Source organism: Anabrus simplex, chromosome 2 (assembly GCF_040414725.1).
Source record: "Anabrus simplex isolate iqAnaSimp1 chromosome 2, ASM4041472v1, whole genome shotgun sequence".
NCBI classification, from domain to species: Eukaryota; Metazoa; Arthropoda; class Insecta; order Orthoptera; family Tettigoniidae; genus Anabrus; species Anabrus simplex.
Genome location: NC_090266.1, coordinates 237528053 through 237546170, shown reverse-complemented (window position 1 = coordinate 237546170; position 18118 = coordinate 237528053). Strand labels below are relative to the sequence as shown.

At 41.1% G+C, this 18118-nt stretch overlaps 1 protein-coding gene across 1 annotated transcript in view; it reads left to right on the top strand.

Annotated features, from left to right (window-relative positions):
• The window catches only part of LOC136864020 (venom carboxylesterase-6), a 137602-nt gene that overhangs the window by 17831 nt on the left and 101653 nt on the right, over positions 1 to 18118 (top strand). Inside the window, exon 2 of the mRNA XM_067140521.2 lies at positions 5614 to 5763. Within this exon, the coding sequence (XP_066996622.2) occupies positions 5614 to 5763 (150 nt within the window). The remainder of the gene's footprint in view (positions 1 to 5613; positions 5764 to 18118) is intronic.

Sequence of the window (18118 nt, the reverse complement as noted above, 5' to 3'; positions counted from 1 at the left end):
AATGGTTTCCTTTGAAATAATTGCCAGAAAGAGCAGTTTATTACGCCATCCGACGTACAAAACTTTGATACATTTGGCAACGATATTTAAATTCCCACACATGTTACATAAACAAATCACTTGCTATACCGCAAGTGGTATCAATATCGTGCTGGGTTGCTTCTGAAATAAAATGACATTTTGAGGTATAATTTACGGATCGATTCCATTTGAATCGAACCGTTGTTCAAGGATATAGCTTCCTTCTATCGGGAGCCCGAGCATAACCCATGTTACGGTCGGCTTCTCGATTTAACTAAGATGACGTACTCCGGCTATATACATTTTTCCGAGACCGGTACTCGGACTGGGTAATGTTTCTCGTGAATTACGAAAAATGGATTCCACGGACAGTTCCTATCTTACGATGTCCAGCTGATGCCATACCAATGAATTTGCATTTACATTTTATTTACACATGATCTGAAATGTTACAAAGTAGCCTCAGTAGACTACTGCCACAGATGAGATAACGAGAAGCGGTGGGAAATACCGTGCGGAAACCGTACGATAACGAGGCCACAAATGACTAATATTTATCATTCTTATTATTCAAACATACGAATCGAGGGATGTTGTCACCAATTAATTAATTATCGTCAGAAATATTCATTTATCCATGAAATTATCATCCTCGAAATTATTATTATTATTATTATTATTATTATTATTATTATTATTATTATTATTATTATTCACGTCACTCAAGAGGTTATTATTATTAATGAACCGGTCACTTCCGCCAAATATATTAAGATATCGGTCGCAATTATAATTATTTCACTGATCAACCAACGGCATCATTACTGTTATTATTATGACATTTATTATTAAGCTGACCGCGATGATTTAACATCGTCCTTACATTATTATTATTATTATTATTATCAGTTGCATATTATCATTTAGATTCCCGTTTAACATCTTATCAACGCTCATTTAATTAAAGCGGTCCAATCCTTTATCTGCAATATTTATTATTATTATCACGACATCATGATTGTCATCGCTCGTCATTACAATGATTACAATATACGATCATTTATGTGGACTCTGAACTCTCATTATCCTTAGATCCGTAGTATCTCGACGAATAGCTGTGCAGTCTATTTATTTCGTACATGCTGTCACGGGTCCGAATTCTACCCGCTACGTAACTCAGTATTTCTCTGTGACACTGCCCGTACATTTTACACTCATTTCAATATCCTAAGTGTCTCTCGTACGGAATTAATTTCCTTTTCTATCTCAATATTCCTTGATTTATTTATTTCTCACAGAATTATCAACTGACTTATTTATTCACTTCTGACATCGTACGACCTTTTATTATCTGACTGCAGATTCTTTAACATTTTCTATCTCATTTTGATCTACGCCTTAGTTCGTTCTCCACAAATAATCGTAACATCTTGAAATTATATTTACCAAAATTTGACACTCATGGTTTCGTAATATTAGTCCTACGTGTTCCGGCTAATGAATTGCAAATTTAAGACACGACATTTATACGTAACAATATATTGGACCGTAATTTAAACCACACGTTCATTAACATGTACGGATTATTAGCACCGATCTTAAATTTCAATATTATTAATTTATCAAGTTAAATTACCACACCCTTTAATTCCGAATTAAAAACGACCTCCCGTCATTAAATGATTCCTGACAAACTCAACACCTGATCACTTAAATTTATTATTACGCATTGATCACTAAAAATTTCCAATATCTCATGAATGATTATTATTTCCAAATTATATTAAAAAAAATTTCTTCAAAAAAAGTAGTTTTATTTTTATTCATTATTATTATTATTATTAATTTAAAAAATTAATTTTCGCCTGTTACACGGTAGTCCACTCTTAATATGTTTAACGCATAACCCCTTTTACAATTTCGATTTATTCTGGCACTAATCAATCCCAGATACGATTTACTTGGAATATTATTATTATTATCGCTTCTCACAAATTTAACAACTTCACTTTGAAAATATGAACATACTAATCACAACAAAACACAACTGGTATGGCGAAGCTGGATTTTCCTTCAGTGTCATTACATAGCTCGTTAAAATGACAAAACAGAAAAGCACATATCGGGTCTATTTAACTATAATAACCAAAATCAAATGAAAGAAAATTATTCTACAAAGAAATATGAATGCATGCATGACTTAACGTACTACACTATATATACAAATTTATATCTCCAACAAACTGAATACATAAAAGACCCGATTATTTACATTGTTATATTTACTACTGTCCGTGCTACAAATTTAGGATGGGGTAGTTAAGCGACTCATCTTGTTACAGAAGGTAACCAAGTATAATCAAATTATTCCCATTTTTCCCAATCACGCTAACATTTCCCAAATATTATATATATTATGTACTCATCTTAGTTTCTCGGTATTCCATTACAGCTTTGCAGATGAGAGGCTCCTTTCGGCCCCTCTCTGCATTTTACTCCTCCATTCTTGATGGCGTAGTTCCACAAAAGATTTCCTGGCACATTACCATTTTACACTAATACCTTAATTATCACAAACCCTCACCATTGACAACGTTAACACTGAATACTTTAACTTTTAAACAACAAATTAATATCCTAGACCCAAAAATTTAATATTTACACTATTTTAATCTTCGTCCAATTACCGCACAATGGACCTGGACACGTACGACGAGGTGTCAAATTTTACGCGCGTCGCGATTTATGTCGTCTGACGCGATACGCCCGTTTCATACGGCACTCTTGAAGTGTTCATGATAGCGGTTCGATATTGCAAAGTACAGGCTACTATTCCCTTAACGTACTGTTCGTCACACAGTAGGTTATTTACGTACTTATTGTGGTACAATTTATATTACACTCTTACAGTGCAATTAATTTACTTCACTTATATTTATAACTGACAAACACTGTCCTACGTTAACTATTTCCAGTTCATGTTGCTTGAGCGCGATCACATTTTACAAACACTGGCGGATGCTCGCGCCATTAAATGTTGAGTTACTGTACGCCCGTAGAATTCGAAGTTAGCTGCAACCGACAGTTCAGCTCCAGAGATTCAGTTCAAGTGTGCTGGCGAGGATCCCTTGTCCCGTATATATGGATGAAGCTTTCTCCCGCGGATTCATTGACGTCATACCCCTGAGGGAGGGGGTGGAATTTTAATATCGGTACTTGCACTCCGAATTGGACGTTAAAATTTACATCAAATTAATCCACTCCGCTAGCATATCTGCTGGATTAAATATGAACTCCTGGTGATCACAGATTTAGGAGATACGGGTGGATTTAGCTCCTCACATTTCGCGCCTTCGGAAGCGTCCCTTACAACGTGGTCTTCGTCCAGCCAATGAGATTCAAGCTGTCTGGTTTCCAAGAAATCCAGCCTTCAAATGATTTAATTTGCCAATAATTATTGATTATTTTTCCATGCGTGACATCTAATAAATTCATTACATCGATCCGTGTACTCACAATAATTTATTACTAATTACTTTTGAAGTTACGAGAATATCTCATCCATCATTCCTTAAGATGGTATCCCTGAGTTTTCCATCAAATTTTTACGATTGGCCGGCAAGCTTTCACGTGATTTAAATCTCCACCTGCCCGAACCTAGGCCAGCGAATGTCCTCGCAGCCGCTGTAGCTTTCCATGACGTCACGGAATTTCCGTCCTGCCAAAAATATCCCAGTGCATTACTCACGTAGCGAGCTTCCTTTGTCAAACTATCCCTTTCTCTTTCCGACCAGGACTTATTTGTAGACTTGTATTTCCTTGTTCGCCAACTAATGAGATCCCCTGCTGTGAAGTAGCTAAATGTTGGTGTGTCGAGCTAATCCGTCAGGCTCCAGTCTGTCGTCCTTCCTTCGCTCCTATTTCGACACAGATGAAATATTTTCAATTACACTTCTGTATTTCAATAAATGTACCATATATTATTTTATGGGCCTAAGTCACTCGGGTTCAATACCAAATGAATGGCGATTTGCTGTAGTAGCCCCTGTGTATAAAGGAAGGGTGATAGACATAAAGCTGAAAAATGCAGGCCAGTAAGTTTGACGTGCGTTGCATTTAAGCTTTCGGAAGGCATTCTTTCTGATTATATTAGACATGTTTGTGAAATTAATAATTGTTTCAATAGAAGGCAGTTCGGTTTTAGGAAAGGTTATTCCACTGAAGCTCAACTTGTGGGATTCGAGCAAGACATAGCAGATATCTTGGATTCAGGAGGTTAAATGGACTGTATTGCAATTGACCTGCCTAAAATATTTGATAGGGTGGACCATGTGAGACTACTGGCAAAAATGAGTGTAATTGGACTAGACAAAAGAGTGGCTGAATGGGTTGCTATATTTCTAGAAAATAGATCTCAGAGAATTAGAGTAGGCGAAGCTTTATCTGACCCTGTAATAATTAAGAGGGGAAATCCTCAGGGCATTATTATTGTAATTTTGTTTTCTTATATATACATATACACATATATATAAATTATATGAGTAAAGAAGTGGAACCAGAGGTAAGGCTTTTTGCAGTTGATGTTATTCTGTACAGAGTAATAAATAAGTTATAAGATTGTGAGCAACTGCAACGTGACCCTGATAATGTTGTGAGATGGACACCAGGCAATGGTATGGTGATAAACGGGTGATAAAAGTCAGGTTATGAGTTTCACAAATAGGAAAAGTCCTCTCTGCTTTAATTACTGCGTTGATGGGGTGAAAGTTCCTTTTGGGGACCATTGTAAGTATCAGGGTGTTAATATAATGAAATATCTTCATTGGGGTAATCACATAAATGGGATTGTAAATAAAGGGTACAGATCTCTGCACATGGTTATGAGGATGTTTAGGGGTTGTAGGGATATAAAGGAGAGGGATGATAAGTCTCTGGTAAGACCCCAACTAGAGTATGGTTCCAGTGTATGGGACCATCAACAGGATTACCTGATTCAAGAACTGAAAAAAATCCAAAGGAAAGCAGTTCGATTTGTTTTGGGTGATTTCCGACAAAAGAGTAGCGTTACAAAAATTTTGCAAAGTTTGGGCTGGGAAGACTTGGGAGCTGCTCGACTAAGTGGTATATTCCGAGCTGTCAGCGAAGAGATGGCGTGGAATGACATTAGTAGACGAATATATTTGAGTGGCGTCTTTAAAAGTAGGAAAGATCACAATATGAAGATGAAGTTGGAATTCAAGAGGACAAATTGGGGCAAATAATGATTGGGATAACTTACCAAGGGAGATGTTCAATAAATTTCCAATTTCTTTGAAATCACTTAAGAAATGGCTAGGCAAACAACAGATAGGGATTCTGCCACCTGGGCGACTGCCCTAAATGCATGTCGGTATTGATTGAATTTATCTCCTCTTGTTGGAAAGAATTGAACGAAACTGTAGTATATCATACGCTGTAAATGCGACTTCAGATTACTTTGATTATAATAGGTAAATGGTAAAGACATTATTCTTTCTGATCACGTATGGCTTTCAAGGTTAATTACATTAGATGTTAATACCACTGGTAATTATGGACTGTGTGTATTTTCAGGAACCTGTTGCTACAAAGCCTTGGCCTGGAGTCTGGGATGCTACGCGATATGGCAGCTTATGCCTGCAGTATGAATTCACATTTGATCCAGACGACGAACGTGTGATTGGAGATGAAGATTGTCTCTTCATCAACATATTCACACCCAAGGTAAAAGAACTATTTTCCACATAGTTAACTAAAATAACATTTACTACAGAAATTAGGCTGATGTTCAGCATTACGTTTTATCAATTTAACTATTCAGAACTAACCTTCAGAGAATGAAAGAGGTCTACTCCCATTATAAATTTAGGTCAAATCCTTTCTTTCTGCCTTTTCATCACAATTACATCGTCTAGCTCATGTATTCTATTCGGTCTATACTACCATTTGCCTTCGGAATATGATCTGGGTGTTAATATTTAACGTCCTACAATTCGTCGAGTCTGAATCACTTCAAGGCACATAACAGTAGACATCAACGTTTTCCTTGAAAATACCCATTATTGGGAGTCTCAAATACACTACTGAAGAAGAAATGTGCCAAATTATATCTAATTCTGCATGAGTAGCATAGGTACCACGGCAGATATAAGATATGATTCACTTTTGAGGAATGTCAATCTTCAAGCCTCGTAATAGCCTCCTTTCCGATATGGTATATGTTGGGTAGGGTGCAACGAGATGCCACGCCGAGGATATTCTTAATTTATAATACTAAATCTCTCTCTTAGAAGACAATATCCTGACCTACCATGGGCTCGGTGATGCTATCGTGTGATGGCTGTTCATGTTGTTGGACAAGACGCGTTTGTACTACCGTAATGTTGTCAACAGTGGTCAAATGACCACTACAATGCTTGTAGATCAGGTTCTAAATGGCCGCACAATCCAGACGGTCATCTAAATTGACGTGTTGGAAGAAAAATTATCCCAGAACAGACTCCTACCACACAGATCAGAGCTAATGTGGTCCCAGGACTGTCAAATTGGATCATTGAGAGTCTTTTATTTTCAGCAAAGCTACAGGCGCATACGCCCCTAATAAGACTTACACTTATGTCTTGTGCACTTCCTGATACACTAAGCGGATCAAATTCTGGTATGGATGAATCAGCTTCAAACTCGTCCCATACTATGGTATTTCGTAACAACATGTTTCTTGAAATGTACGAGGGATGAAACATAAGTCATGGCAACTATCTTTTCCACACATTTGCACGGTGCTACCATACAATGGTCATATTGAACCCATAATTCCACGATGAGAATTTTTTTTATTTTCTCAATATTTATTTCAAACCAACAAGCTAATTTTATTTTTGAGGGCAGCCATGTTGCGCTCTTAAGAGCCTCGATGTCGCGTGGGAAGGATCTCACCCGCGGCAGGCTCGTGAAATACCGTGACACCTCGGTGGACTTCGAGTGCCCGATAATTCTTTACATTCACGGAATTCTGCTTAACGAGGGATTTTGGCAATACAGTAAATAAAGAAATAAATCATCTAAATTATTCTTAAACCCTACGTGAAGACAGAGCCCCCAGGGTAAATTATAAATGCAGTTAAGCCAAAGTACAAGTCAGCGTCAGATCAGTGAACTATCTCCACGTGCCAAGGTCAAGGGATGAAGACAACGCGCGAAACGTCCGGGCAGAAATAATTTATTTCACCTGTTGTGAGTGTGGTAAAATTGAGATTAACATAAAAAATAATTACAGGTCTGTCCGGAAGTCTGGGACAAGTCTCATAAAATCGGTCTATTGGACGCGAAATTAGCAGATTACGCAATCAAGCTTAGTAGTGTGTGTAGCTTCCCTCCTATAGACTATAAGAGGAACCCCCATTGCATATTTTTCAGTGTCGATCTGGTTTTTGAAGCGGCGGTAGCTTACGCCCATCGTCAGCAGAAAATTGTACCAGATTGATCTACAAACAACTTAGTACATGTTCGTGGCTGAGGTCCACCCAGTCGGTTAGAAAGGGAAGGTGACAGAAAATTCCTGAACTATTGCCGACAAATTGTGAAAGTATAGGCGTCTGTTAAAGTACACAGCAAATGTTACTGTATCACCTTATGTGCGTTTGAAAGGGGTAAGAGAATTGGGAAGTTAGTCAGAGTAGTTCCTGATTTCGTTATCTGTTGAACACCTGGTGTTTGTGGGAGACAGAGAGAGACAACTCTGGGACGAAAGCAGACAGTAGCAGTTGTCTGCAGAACGAGAGAGGTTCGTGGTACACATTATAACGAGGAAAGTGCGTGATTTGTGTTGTAATTTAATATCGTGTGAAAAAGGCAGTGTTTGTAAGAGTGATATGTTGGAAATGACGATGTTATTTGTGCAAATGTACGGCTAAAGGCACGAGGTCAGCTGGCGACGATGTAGCCAGAATACTGGGAATGACGCCATGTGCAGGTCTGTCTATATTTGTATTATGTTGTAGTTAGATTTTTTTTGTTCTGTCCCAACATACTTTTCAAGATGATTGTCGGGTTGATATTTGTAATTATCCGGCGAAAAGTGTTATAATTTTGGTCAGCGTGTGAAAATTTTAGTTTGAAAATTTCACGCCAAGAAACTGTAAAAATGCGACGTTTAAATCTGGTGTTAATGTTCTATGAGATATGGTCCAAAGCGAGAAAATTTAGGAAAGCTATAATTGTAAAATAGTCGTAGCGAATATCTTAATTTCAAATATCAGTTGAATTCAGAAATGTTTGTCGATAATAATAATAATAATAATAATAATAATAATAATAATAATAATAATAATGTCTACCGCGGGATAAAGAAATTTGTCTATGTTAAAAGTGCATTTAACCTGTATATTTTACAAGGATCACAGGCACTTAGAATATTTCAGTGAAATTCGATAGAGTTATATTTATTCATGGGAAGTAAAAATTTTGGGACATCGTGTATATCAGTGATACGGAAAGTCGCGGTGTGTTCTTGGATTCTCGAGGTCCGAAAGTCGTAGTAATAGTAAAATAAAGAGGTGTATTTCATAATGGTGGTTGTTTTTACTAGAGGATTGAAAAATGAAAGGGGTCGTGGAAATATAAGAAAAATGGGTTGAGAGCGAAGAATTTATATGTGTGGAGATGAGAGGGATAGGAATATTGAAGATGAAATGAAGCCTGGATTTTAAGTGATACCGCTGGGATAAGGCGAGGAGAATGAGTTTGAGACAGGCTATGTTTGCCGAGGAAGTATTTGTGAAACAGACTGTATTGTGACAGGCTGTAGAGTATTCCGCTACCAATCCGAAATTTGAGACGACTACTGTGTGAGGCATCGTAGATTTCTAGTAAGATCCCAAGTAAAAATGACTCTAGTAAAAGGTTAAAAATCTTGGTAGTAAAAGTCAAGTGACTAGTTACGTAAAGCCCGTATGAATATTAAGATAATGCGACCTCAAGGATAGAAGATCATTTCGAATACATGGTTGGTGTTGTATTGAATTTCGTTTCACTGGATATGTCATTGATATAAATATTTGGAATTGACGGTAGGCGATTTGAGAGTTTCTAAATGCGGTCGTGATGATTATTATTTTGAATACATCCACTAAATGGTAGACGTGTGTTGGGAGTTATCATTGCTTCCCTAAAAACTTCATTGCACAGGCTGAGATTGTGTTTGAGTTGGAGATTTGTTCGTCACGTATATTTATTTTCGAGTTCACGTATTGTAACGAGATGGAGACTTACTGCATTTTTCGACTTGCATTCGTTTAATAGTAAGAGACGCGGTCCCATGTGTATTGAAATGTCAGAGTTGGTTTGAAATTGTTAGTTCGCCTGATATGCTAGGGGATACGTAGTACGATCCATTTTGACGCCCGACAATAGATTTAGGACGTCACATGTTATCCTTGGAGTTACTGATATGTGCTAGTTCATGCCCGACGATAGAATTTGGAAGGTATCGTGTACAAAGAGATTAGTGTTAGGATGTACAGATTTTAAGTGAGCCCGACGATAGGTCTGGGATGTCAGCTGTACATACTCAAGTCTCAGATTAGATGTTTCTTTTGTTTTCGCGAAGTGACTTGGGCGAAGGTAGCCTCTACAGTAAAATATGGAATATGAAGAGGGTTAGATCGACAATAATGAGGCCAACTAGTGCGTAGCTCCAACAGCTGCAGGGTGTTCCTTGAGATAACGGGGCCGCTATCGGTGAATGAGGGTTGCCCAAATATTGGATATCGACCTGATGGAGATTAAATATTTTACTGTAATTCTCCATGCGTGTTGAGTTTTAATGACTTCGATATGTTATTTTATTTTACAGACTTAATTGTTTTGTCGTTCTGACGTCCGTTTCGTTTTGATAGTGTGCATATTGACACTCAGTGTATTAGCGTGAGACTTGAGTTGCGAATGCGGTTTCGATTCGTCAGCCAGTAATATTATTTTATTTTCAATCTTTGTCGTACTTTCATTTTATTCGTAGTTGAATTCGATTAAGTAATCATTTTATAGGTAGTATGTTGGGACAGACAATAAGTAGACGGATCTGTAAAGGTAGTCATTGTTTTTTAAAGGAAAGAATTCCTTAAAGTTGTAATATTTTTTCAGTGTGGATTGGTAATTTCATTAAGCATAACATAACCATTTCTAACCTGAAAATCGGTTTGGTAATAATACTTTTCAAGTGATTTACCACTTTTTAATTAACTTCAGTGTTTGGCATTTCTTCTAAATGCGTGATGAATAAGTGTTTACTGCATTTCGCAGGTTTGTTCCTTTAGAACGACGTAACGTAAGTTCCTCGCGGATCATGTTGTTGTTGGTTCCTTCCGAACAGCTGTTTGGGTGATGCACATTTAGCATCGGAATTACCTTATCACTTAAGGGTGTCATGAATGACAAATACATGGTGGAATTTTATTTCAGTTGTGAATGATGCTGTTAACTTGTAGTGAACACCATGCTTTCCCATAATATTTCGCAACCTATCCAAAGCAACTGATAGTCAATTTGGTTCGATTAAGGGTCCATTCGGCGGGTGTTCCTTATCCGTAAAGGGGATTCGACTGGTGGATAACCTTAATTGAGAGGAAATCAGGCGTTCTACTTGTTGAAAGTCCGATTTTCCACGGATCGTGTGGATTAATTCTCAGTTCTCGTTTGGAGTAATAGGTGCCCGGTTTTCAGGTCTTTCCTTTTTCAGTTTTTCAGTTTCCCTGTCCACTAATGTACTAATTTCACCGAAGCAACTCTTCGATGTTGTGAGAAATAAATCAACGCTATGCAATGTGACTGCGTTTGAAACATTCAATAATAAATAATTTATAATTTTTTTCTCTCAAGGATTTATATTAAAATAACAATGTTGTCGTGTCATTTCGATTTTAATAAAAGTTAGTAAGCACATATTTGCTCCTCATTTCAAGTAGTTAGGCTCTCTTCTGAACCCCATCGTTTGGTTAAGATCGTAACCGAATTTATTCCCGCAACGACCCATGATTTAAAAGTTCTATATTGTTCTACTGTAGCAGCCGTGGCCGACCAACGATGGAATGGTAAGTTCAAGGGTTCAATATGTCATGGAAAACGTGAGAACGCACAGTACATGGACACAGCACGAGATGGCGGTGCGCTGGGCAGACACCACGCACAGGGCGGTGGGACTGCAGTAGCGAATCAGAATGGATGTGACGAGGCAAGAAAAGGGTGGTACATCAAACTGGCCTTTCGCTGGGGTCGCAATGCAACACTATCATAGAAAGCTTGTGGAAGCCATGGGGAATAATGTTCTTCCCTACCGAACCATTTCGAGATTTGCAGCAGCATTAGAGCACGGGCATGCAACAAGCAGCGACGTGCTACGATCCGAAAAACCAGTTAGTGTCCGGACTGATGTGTAACGCGCAGGGCATGGACGTGGACAGAAGATGACACTACTTAAGTTACAATCCGAAACAGGCATTGAAAAACGAACAACCCCAGAATGGCACAGAGAGAACTTAAGCGCTGGGGGTGGCAAATACTGGGACACCTTCCATACTCACCGGACCTGTCTTATCCCCGAAGTGAAATAACCATTGTGTGGGAGACGGTTTGGGACGAGAGAGGACATTTCCAATGTTGTGAAACATGAAAATGCAAAATTCACCCATGATTAGGCGACTGGTATCCGAGATCTCCCGCATCGTTGGCAACTTGTTGTGGACCGTGAAAGCTACTTCTACTGTCTGACAGTACAGTAAAACTTGCTCAAAACGGAATCGCAAGGGTCCATGTTTCTTTTCCGAATGAAACAAATTTCCGGATTGAACAAAATTATACAAAAAGATTCATAAATTACTTACTTGTCCGACTCATTGGCTGAATGGTCAGCGTAGAGGCCTTAGGTTCAGCAGGTCCCGGGTTCGATTCCCGGCTGGGTCGGGGATTTTAATTGTGTTTGATTAATTCTTCTGGCTCAGGGACTGGATGTTTATTTTTGTTCCAACACTTTCCTCTTCATATTCAGACAGAACACTACACTACCAACCACCACAGAAACACGCAATAGCGATTACATCCTTCCATATAGAGTTAGCGTCAGGATGGGCAACCGGCCGTAAAACAGGGCCGAAAATACATGTGTGGGGAAAAGCGGTAGAAGAACAAGATTCATAAATTACTTACCCTGATACGATACGATACGATACCGGTACCATACGATATTGTGTCTTGTGAAACTCTTCAGCCACCCAGTTGATGCTTTAAAGGCGATGTTGCCAAGTGGTTTAGCAACGGCAAGAGCCTCATTCTGTAGCACGAACCATTCTCACACTAAATAATTGATTTCTTCATTGCCTGTTACCTTAGATTTCATTTGTCCATTCCCCTCCATCCGCTGCTTAGTAATGTCGTCCTTTTGTTTTAAAGTCTTATAAACTTGAGTTCTTCCACAACTGAAATGTGACATAATTTCACGGACAGACAACTTTTCCTTTTCATTCGCTTCAATATCTTTCACTTCCTCGTTCAGTGTCAGTGACGTATACTTCTTAGCCATCGTGCTGTCTTCAAAACTGACACAAATGTACTGACGGGACACAGTGTAAGTAAATTGGACTCAAGTTGTACATTGACTTAACAAATGTCATGGGATAGTCACCTAATAGTGTGTGGGGCCTCTTCTGGCGCTGCCAACTGCAGTGATACGCCATGGAAGTGAGTCGACAAGTCCCTGGTAGTCCTCTGGACGCAGCTGACACCAAATCGTTTGCAGAGCGGCCGCCAATGCTGGTATGTTCGTGGGTGCAGGATCCATGGCACGGAGCTTGCGTTCCAGGACATCCCAGCTATGCTCGATAGGGTTCATATCGGGGCTCCTGGGTGGCCATGGCAGTCGTTGGACCTCCGCTGCAAGTTCCTGGAACCATTCCCGGGCGACGTGGGAGCGATGTGGCGGTGCGTTATCATCTTGAAACACCGCAGAAACGTCTAAGCGCTGGAAGGCCAAAAATGGGTGGAGATGGTCTCCGAGCAGCTCAACATACCGCGTACCATTCAAAGTCTCTTCCTGAACAACTAGGGGGCCCATTCCATACCAGGAAAATGCACCCGAGACCATAACAGAGACACCAGCGTCCTGGACCACACCTTCGGGACAGGCGGGATCCATCGCTTCATGTGGTCTGCGCCATACACGGCGCCTCCCATCGCCATGGTGCAGTTGAAATCGTGATTCGTCCGACTATATCACGTTACGCCATTGTTCCAGTGTCCATCCATGGTGACTGGCGACAAATGCGCGTCGTTGTGCCGGATGACGTTGGGTTAACAGTGGCACCCGTGTGCGGCTCCGGCTCCCATACCCCGTAGAAACCATGTTCCTACGAATTGTCCACTGGGAGACGTGTCTAACACAGCCTGTGTTGAATTCAGCCGTGATTTGTTGCACGGTTTGCCTTTTGCCACTATCGACAATCCGTCTCAGATGTCGCCGGTCACGGTCATCGATGGTGGCTGGACGGCCGGTCGTTCGTCTGTTGTGGACGGTGACACCCGCATTCAACCATTCACGACACATCCTGGACACGGTTGATCGTGTGAAGCCGAATTCCCGCACCACTCCCCAAATCGCACTTCCCATTCGTCGGGCACCGACCACCATACCCCGTTCGATCGGTATCAGCTCACGACGACGTTCCATGTTACACCTGACACATGCACAGCCACTGCTCACAAGGTCTCTTATACAACTGCCGCTGGCACAGGGGGCGTGTGGTGCGCAGTCAACACACCTGCGCATCAGTGCTCTGCTATTCCATGACATTTGCTTAGTCAGTGTACATCCAGATAAAGATCTCGAGGAGCCAGGGCAAGAGTCAGGCAATTAGTGGAGATTTGAATCCCATTCTACCAGGAATTTGGGAAACCCGGACCTCTTAATGCAGCGTGTTACGGTCTGTAAATACATGATCTTTCCCTTGGCGAAATATTTATGTACCTGCAGTACCGGGTATGCCTAAATAAATGTCACAGCTAAAGCATAATTTCCGCATTATACAGTAATTATTTTCATAATTTCCTTCCGTTTCCACGTTGAACAGATTCCGCTTTATACAACATACATAACATGCAAAGCCATATCCAGTTCGCCGGGACCATAACTTTCGTACACATTGGACAAGTTTCCGCTTTGTAAACGTTCCGCTTTGGGCAAGTTTCACTGTACCAGGATTTCATGGCTAACAGTTTCCTCGCTTTATACCTTACACCTGATAAACCTACTCGGCATTATTCATGCAATCCACAGCACCTTATGCTCCCCACTCTCATCTGTATATTTCTATTTTTCTGGTTGATCCGGAATTCATGCAAAAGAAATTTAGTACGTGAAACTTTTCTTGAGCCCTGAGCTCCATAGTAATGAATGGGAACTAGGGCTCAAGAAAACGTTCGCGTACTATGTTGCCATGACTTAGGCTCCTACCCTCGTACATTTGTTCAATACACACTTTTCCAATAAACTTGCAGAGGTCTATTAGGTTAGACCAGGGCCTCTCAGGTGCAAAAGACAACTTCGCTTGGTTGACCAGAGTGCAGACCCCCACTCCTCGATTTGGAGCAATAGCGCTCTCTCTCTCTCTCTCTCTCTCTCTCTCTCTCTCTTTCCACACACCTGTCTCGCTCGCTCCCCCTGTCTCCCTCTTCTTCACTTGCTTCGTAGCGCTCCAAATCCGAGCTGTTGAGCCGAGCTTAGCCGAGTAGCCCAGAGACGAAGCGTTGGTCCGAGCCGAGCCGAGCGGAACCGATGCACTGTGCACAGGAACTCTGCGCCGCTGTCTGCACGCGTGAGATTTTGGGCGTTTGAGAAACCCTGGGTTAGACAATTGACAAACAGCCTTTACAGTATTTTGTACTGATTTTTATAATTCAAACTCGCTCTTAAAAGGTAGATGAGCGCCTGTTTATTGGCAAGGTGTAGATAAACCTCCGTGTTATAACTGCTTAGGCTTTTATGGCTGGCGTGTCAATGAATAAAGAAAAAATTGTCTTTCAGGCTTGATCCTATTGAGTAAGGAGCTCCGAACGTTTCACTAAAGGTCAGAAGAGCAGACGTTTATACTCGAGGACTTATCCGGTTTCAGCCCCGATCATTTCTTGTGCCACGAAATGCACCACTACAAGCTGTCACGAGAGGATTGCCTAGAAAGAGCCGATTAGATGTGAGGGAACCCACACTATGGGTACAGGACGATAAACCATGATAAAATTATTTTAAAAATTTCAGAAAGTTGAGTTAGCTGTTGTTTATACAAAACCTTAAAAATTAATCCCAATCGAGAGCGATATGCCTTCGGAGCCAGTTTGCTCCCCGCTCTCGGGGAATGAGAGCAGCTTAGCGAGCAATCAGGGGAAGAAGTAGGAGAAGTGCATGACGTAGTACGTACTGCAGGCCAGTGGCGCAAAAGTATAGTACGGGCACGGTATGCAATCCGCCTGTCCGCTGCTCTCTTGTCACGTGACAAACAGCCGTTCCGAGCTGAGCAAGTACCACCGGCTCCCTAGAGCAACTACGTGATGACGTCTGATTTAGAGGATATTTTACATCCTTCGCCCACTGATGTTCGAGGAGCACGGAAACACTTATGAGGGGTTGCAAGAACAAATTTATTGGTCCGTTAGGCACTAACTGTCCAATAAGCTCTAAGTAGAGTTTCAAGAAGGTTCGTTAATTATAATGGTTCATTGAATCATCTAATAAGTTACAGCTCTGACTGCCCTCCTATAAATATTTATTGCTTCCTTAGATTTCACTTCGTATACATATTGGTAACATTGAGAATGTCGCCTACATCCGATTCAGGTATGTGCACCTTTGTATTATCCGCACACTTTATCTTGGTGCATTTACACCCTAGTGCTGAATCGGTCGACCTCGGCGATCTTCGAGATTCGTACTGGCAACCTATGAAACACAAACTATGAATCGCTTAAGCATCGTTGTGTGACATCTGGCGTACACTTTACGTACTAGTACTGTTTTAGTTTACACCTCAAAGCCAAAGTATAGAATTCATGCTAGGAACAAGATTCGCATCGAGAAATGTTTTATAATGTTATATAATGTGTATGTGACATAGTTGTTGGCTTAAGATGATAACGGTTTAGAAATTTCATATCGATCGGTCATATTCTCGATTCAATTCAGATTTCATTTTCATTCAGTTGGCAGCACTATCGATACCGGGACAGCTCCCTCCTTACTCCTCACCGCCGTACACAAATGCACCAAGATAAAGTGTGCGGATGATAGTGTGATTGTGTATTACCATATATAAGGAAAGTCTGATATTATTATTATTATTATTATTATTATTATTATTATTATTATTATTATTATTATTATTATTATTATTATTATTATTATTATTTCTCCGTGCATGGTAATTGTTGCGTATTTCTACATCTCTACTTCGTCTGAGGATTATATTTAAATTTCTAAAAATACTTCCAAGGCTAAGATATTTTCTTTTGCTAGTTGCTTTACGTCGCACCGACACAGATAGGTCTTATGGCGACGATGGGACAGGAAAGGGCTGGGAGTGGGAAGGAAGCGGCCGTGGCTTTAATTAAGGTAGAACCCCCAGCATTTGCCTGGTGTGACAAGAGTTTTTAGAAACAGGTCAACTCTTACGGAAGATTATGATTGTGTTGATTTTAATAATAATGTTCTTGGCTTTACGTCCCACTAACTACACTTGTGTCCAAAAGTTAAGCATAAGTTACGAGTAAGCAGGACAACAGGAAATAGACCGCAAATCGCACGACATATGCACCTACCAACCTTACGTGTTTGTTCTGCTTTGACTAGCGGCGTAACCGCAAGGTAAACACAGCCAGTGCCTGCGCCCCATATTCCCTCAGTCGTGTTTGCCCTGTTATAGCGTGTGGAGTGTAGCCTCGTGGTGAACGTGACAACCTGATAGCACAACGACGCCATTTGGACCTCTTTTTGCAGGGTAGAATACTCTGCCACCTGGAAGCGGGCCAGACGCAGACCTAAGTCACCGTATCCTTGAATGTGCCACGAAGTGTTATTTCCGGGCTTTGGAGACAATTTCGAGACACATGTTAGTCGTAGGCCAGTACCAGGTCGACCAAGGGTAAGCACCCCACAGCAGGACCGATATCTGGCCTTAACCGCCCGACGAAATCGGAGTGCACCTGCAAGACAATTGTTGGCGGAACGTGCAGCCGTCTCAGTGGTTGCCGTTTCCCGGCAAACTGTGTACCGGAGGCTCAGAACAGCAGGGCATTTTGCCCGACGTCCAACGGTGTGCGTCCCGCTCACTCGAGCACAGAGACGGGCCCGTTTTCTGTGGAACCGTCAATATCGAAACTGGACCATGAATGAATGGAGGCATGTGCTCTTCATAGATGAATCCCGCTTCAGTTAGCAGAACGATTCCCGTCGCACATTAATCTGGAGAGAACCAGGTAACCGGTACAACCATAGGAACATCGTGGAACGGGACCAGTATGGTGGTAGTGGCGTCATGGTGTGGAGCGGCATCATGTTGAATAGCCGTACGGACCTGCACATCTTCATGGGTGGTCCGAGGAACACTGCTAACGCTCGGAGATACAGGGATGATGTACTGAAACCACATGTTCGACTCTTCAGAGGTGCAGTTGGTCCAGACTTCCTCTTAATGGATGATAATGCCCGACCGGACCGCGCTGCTCTGGTGAATGAATTTCTGGCTAGGGAAGACATTCATCGCATGGACTGGCCAACGTAGTCTGTTGATCTGAATCCTATAGAACATGCCTGGGATGCATTGGGGAGGCGAATTGCATCCCGTCAGCCTCCACCAAGGACCCTCCAAGACTTTCGCATTGCTCTTCCGGAGGAATGGGATCGACTGCCACATGAGCTCTTGGACCATCTAATAGAGAGCATGCCACATCGCTGCGAAGCATATGTGGCCGTTAGGGGTAACCATACACCCTATTAAGAGTATATTTTGTTGTGGAAGACATTGCCAAGTTTTGTTAGTTGTTGTCA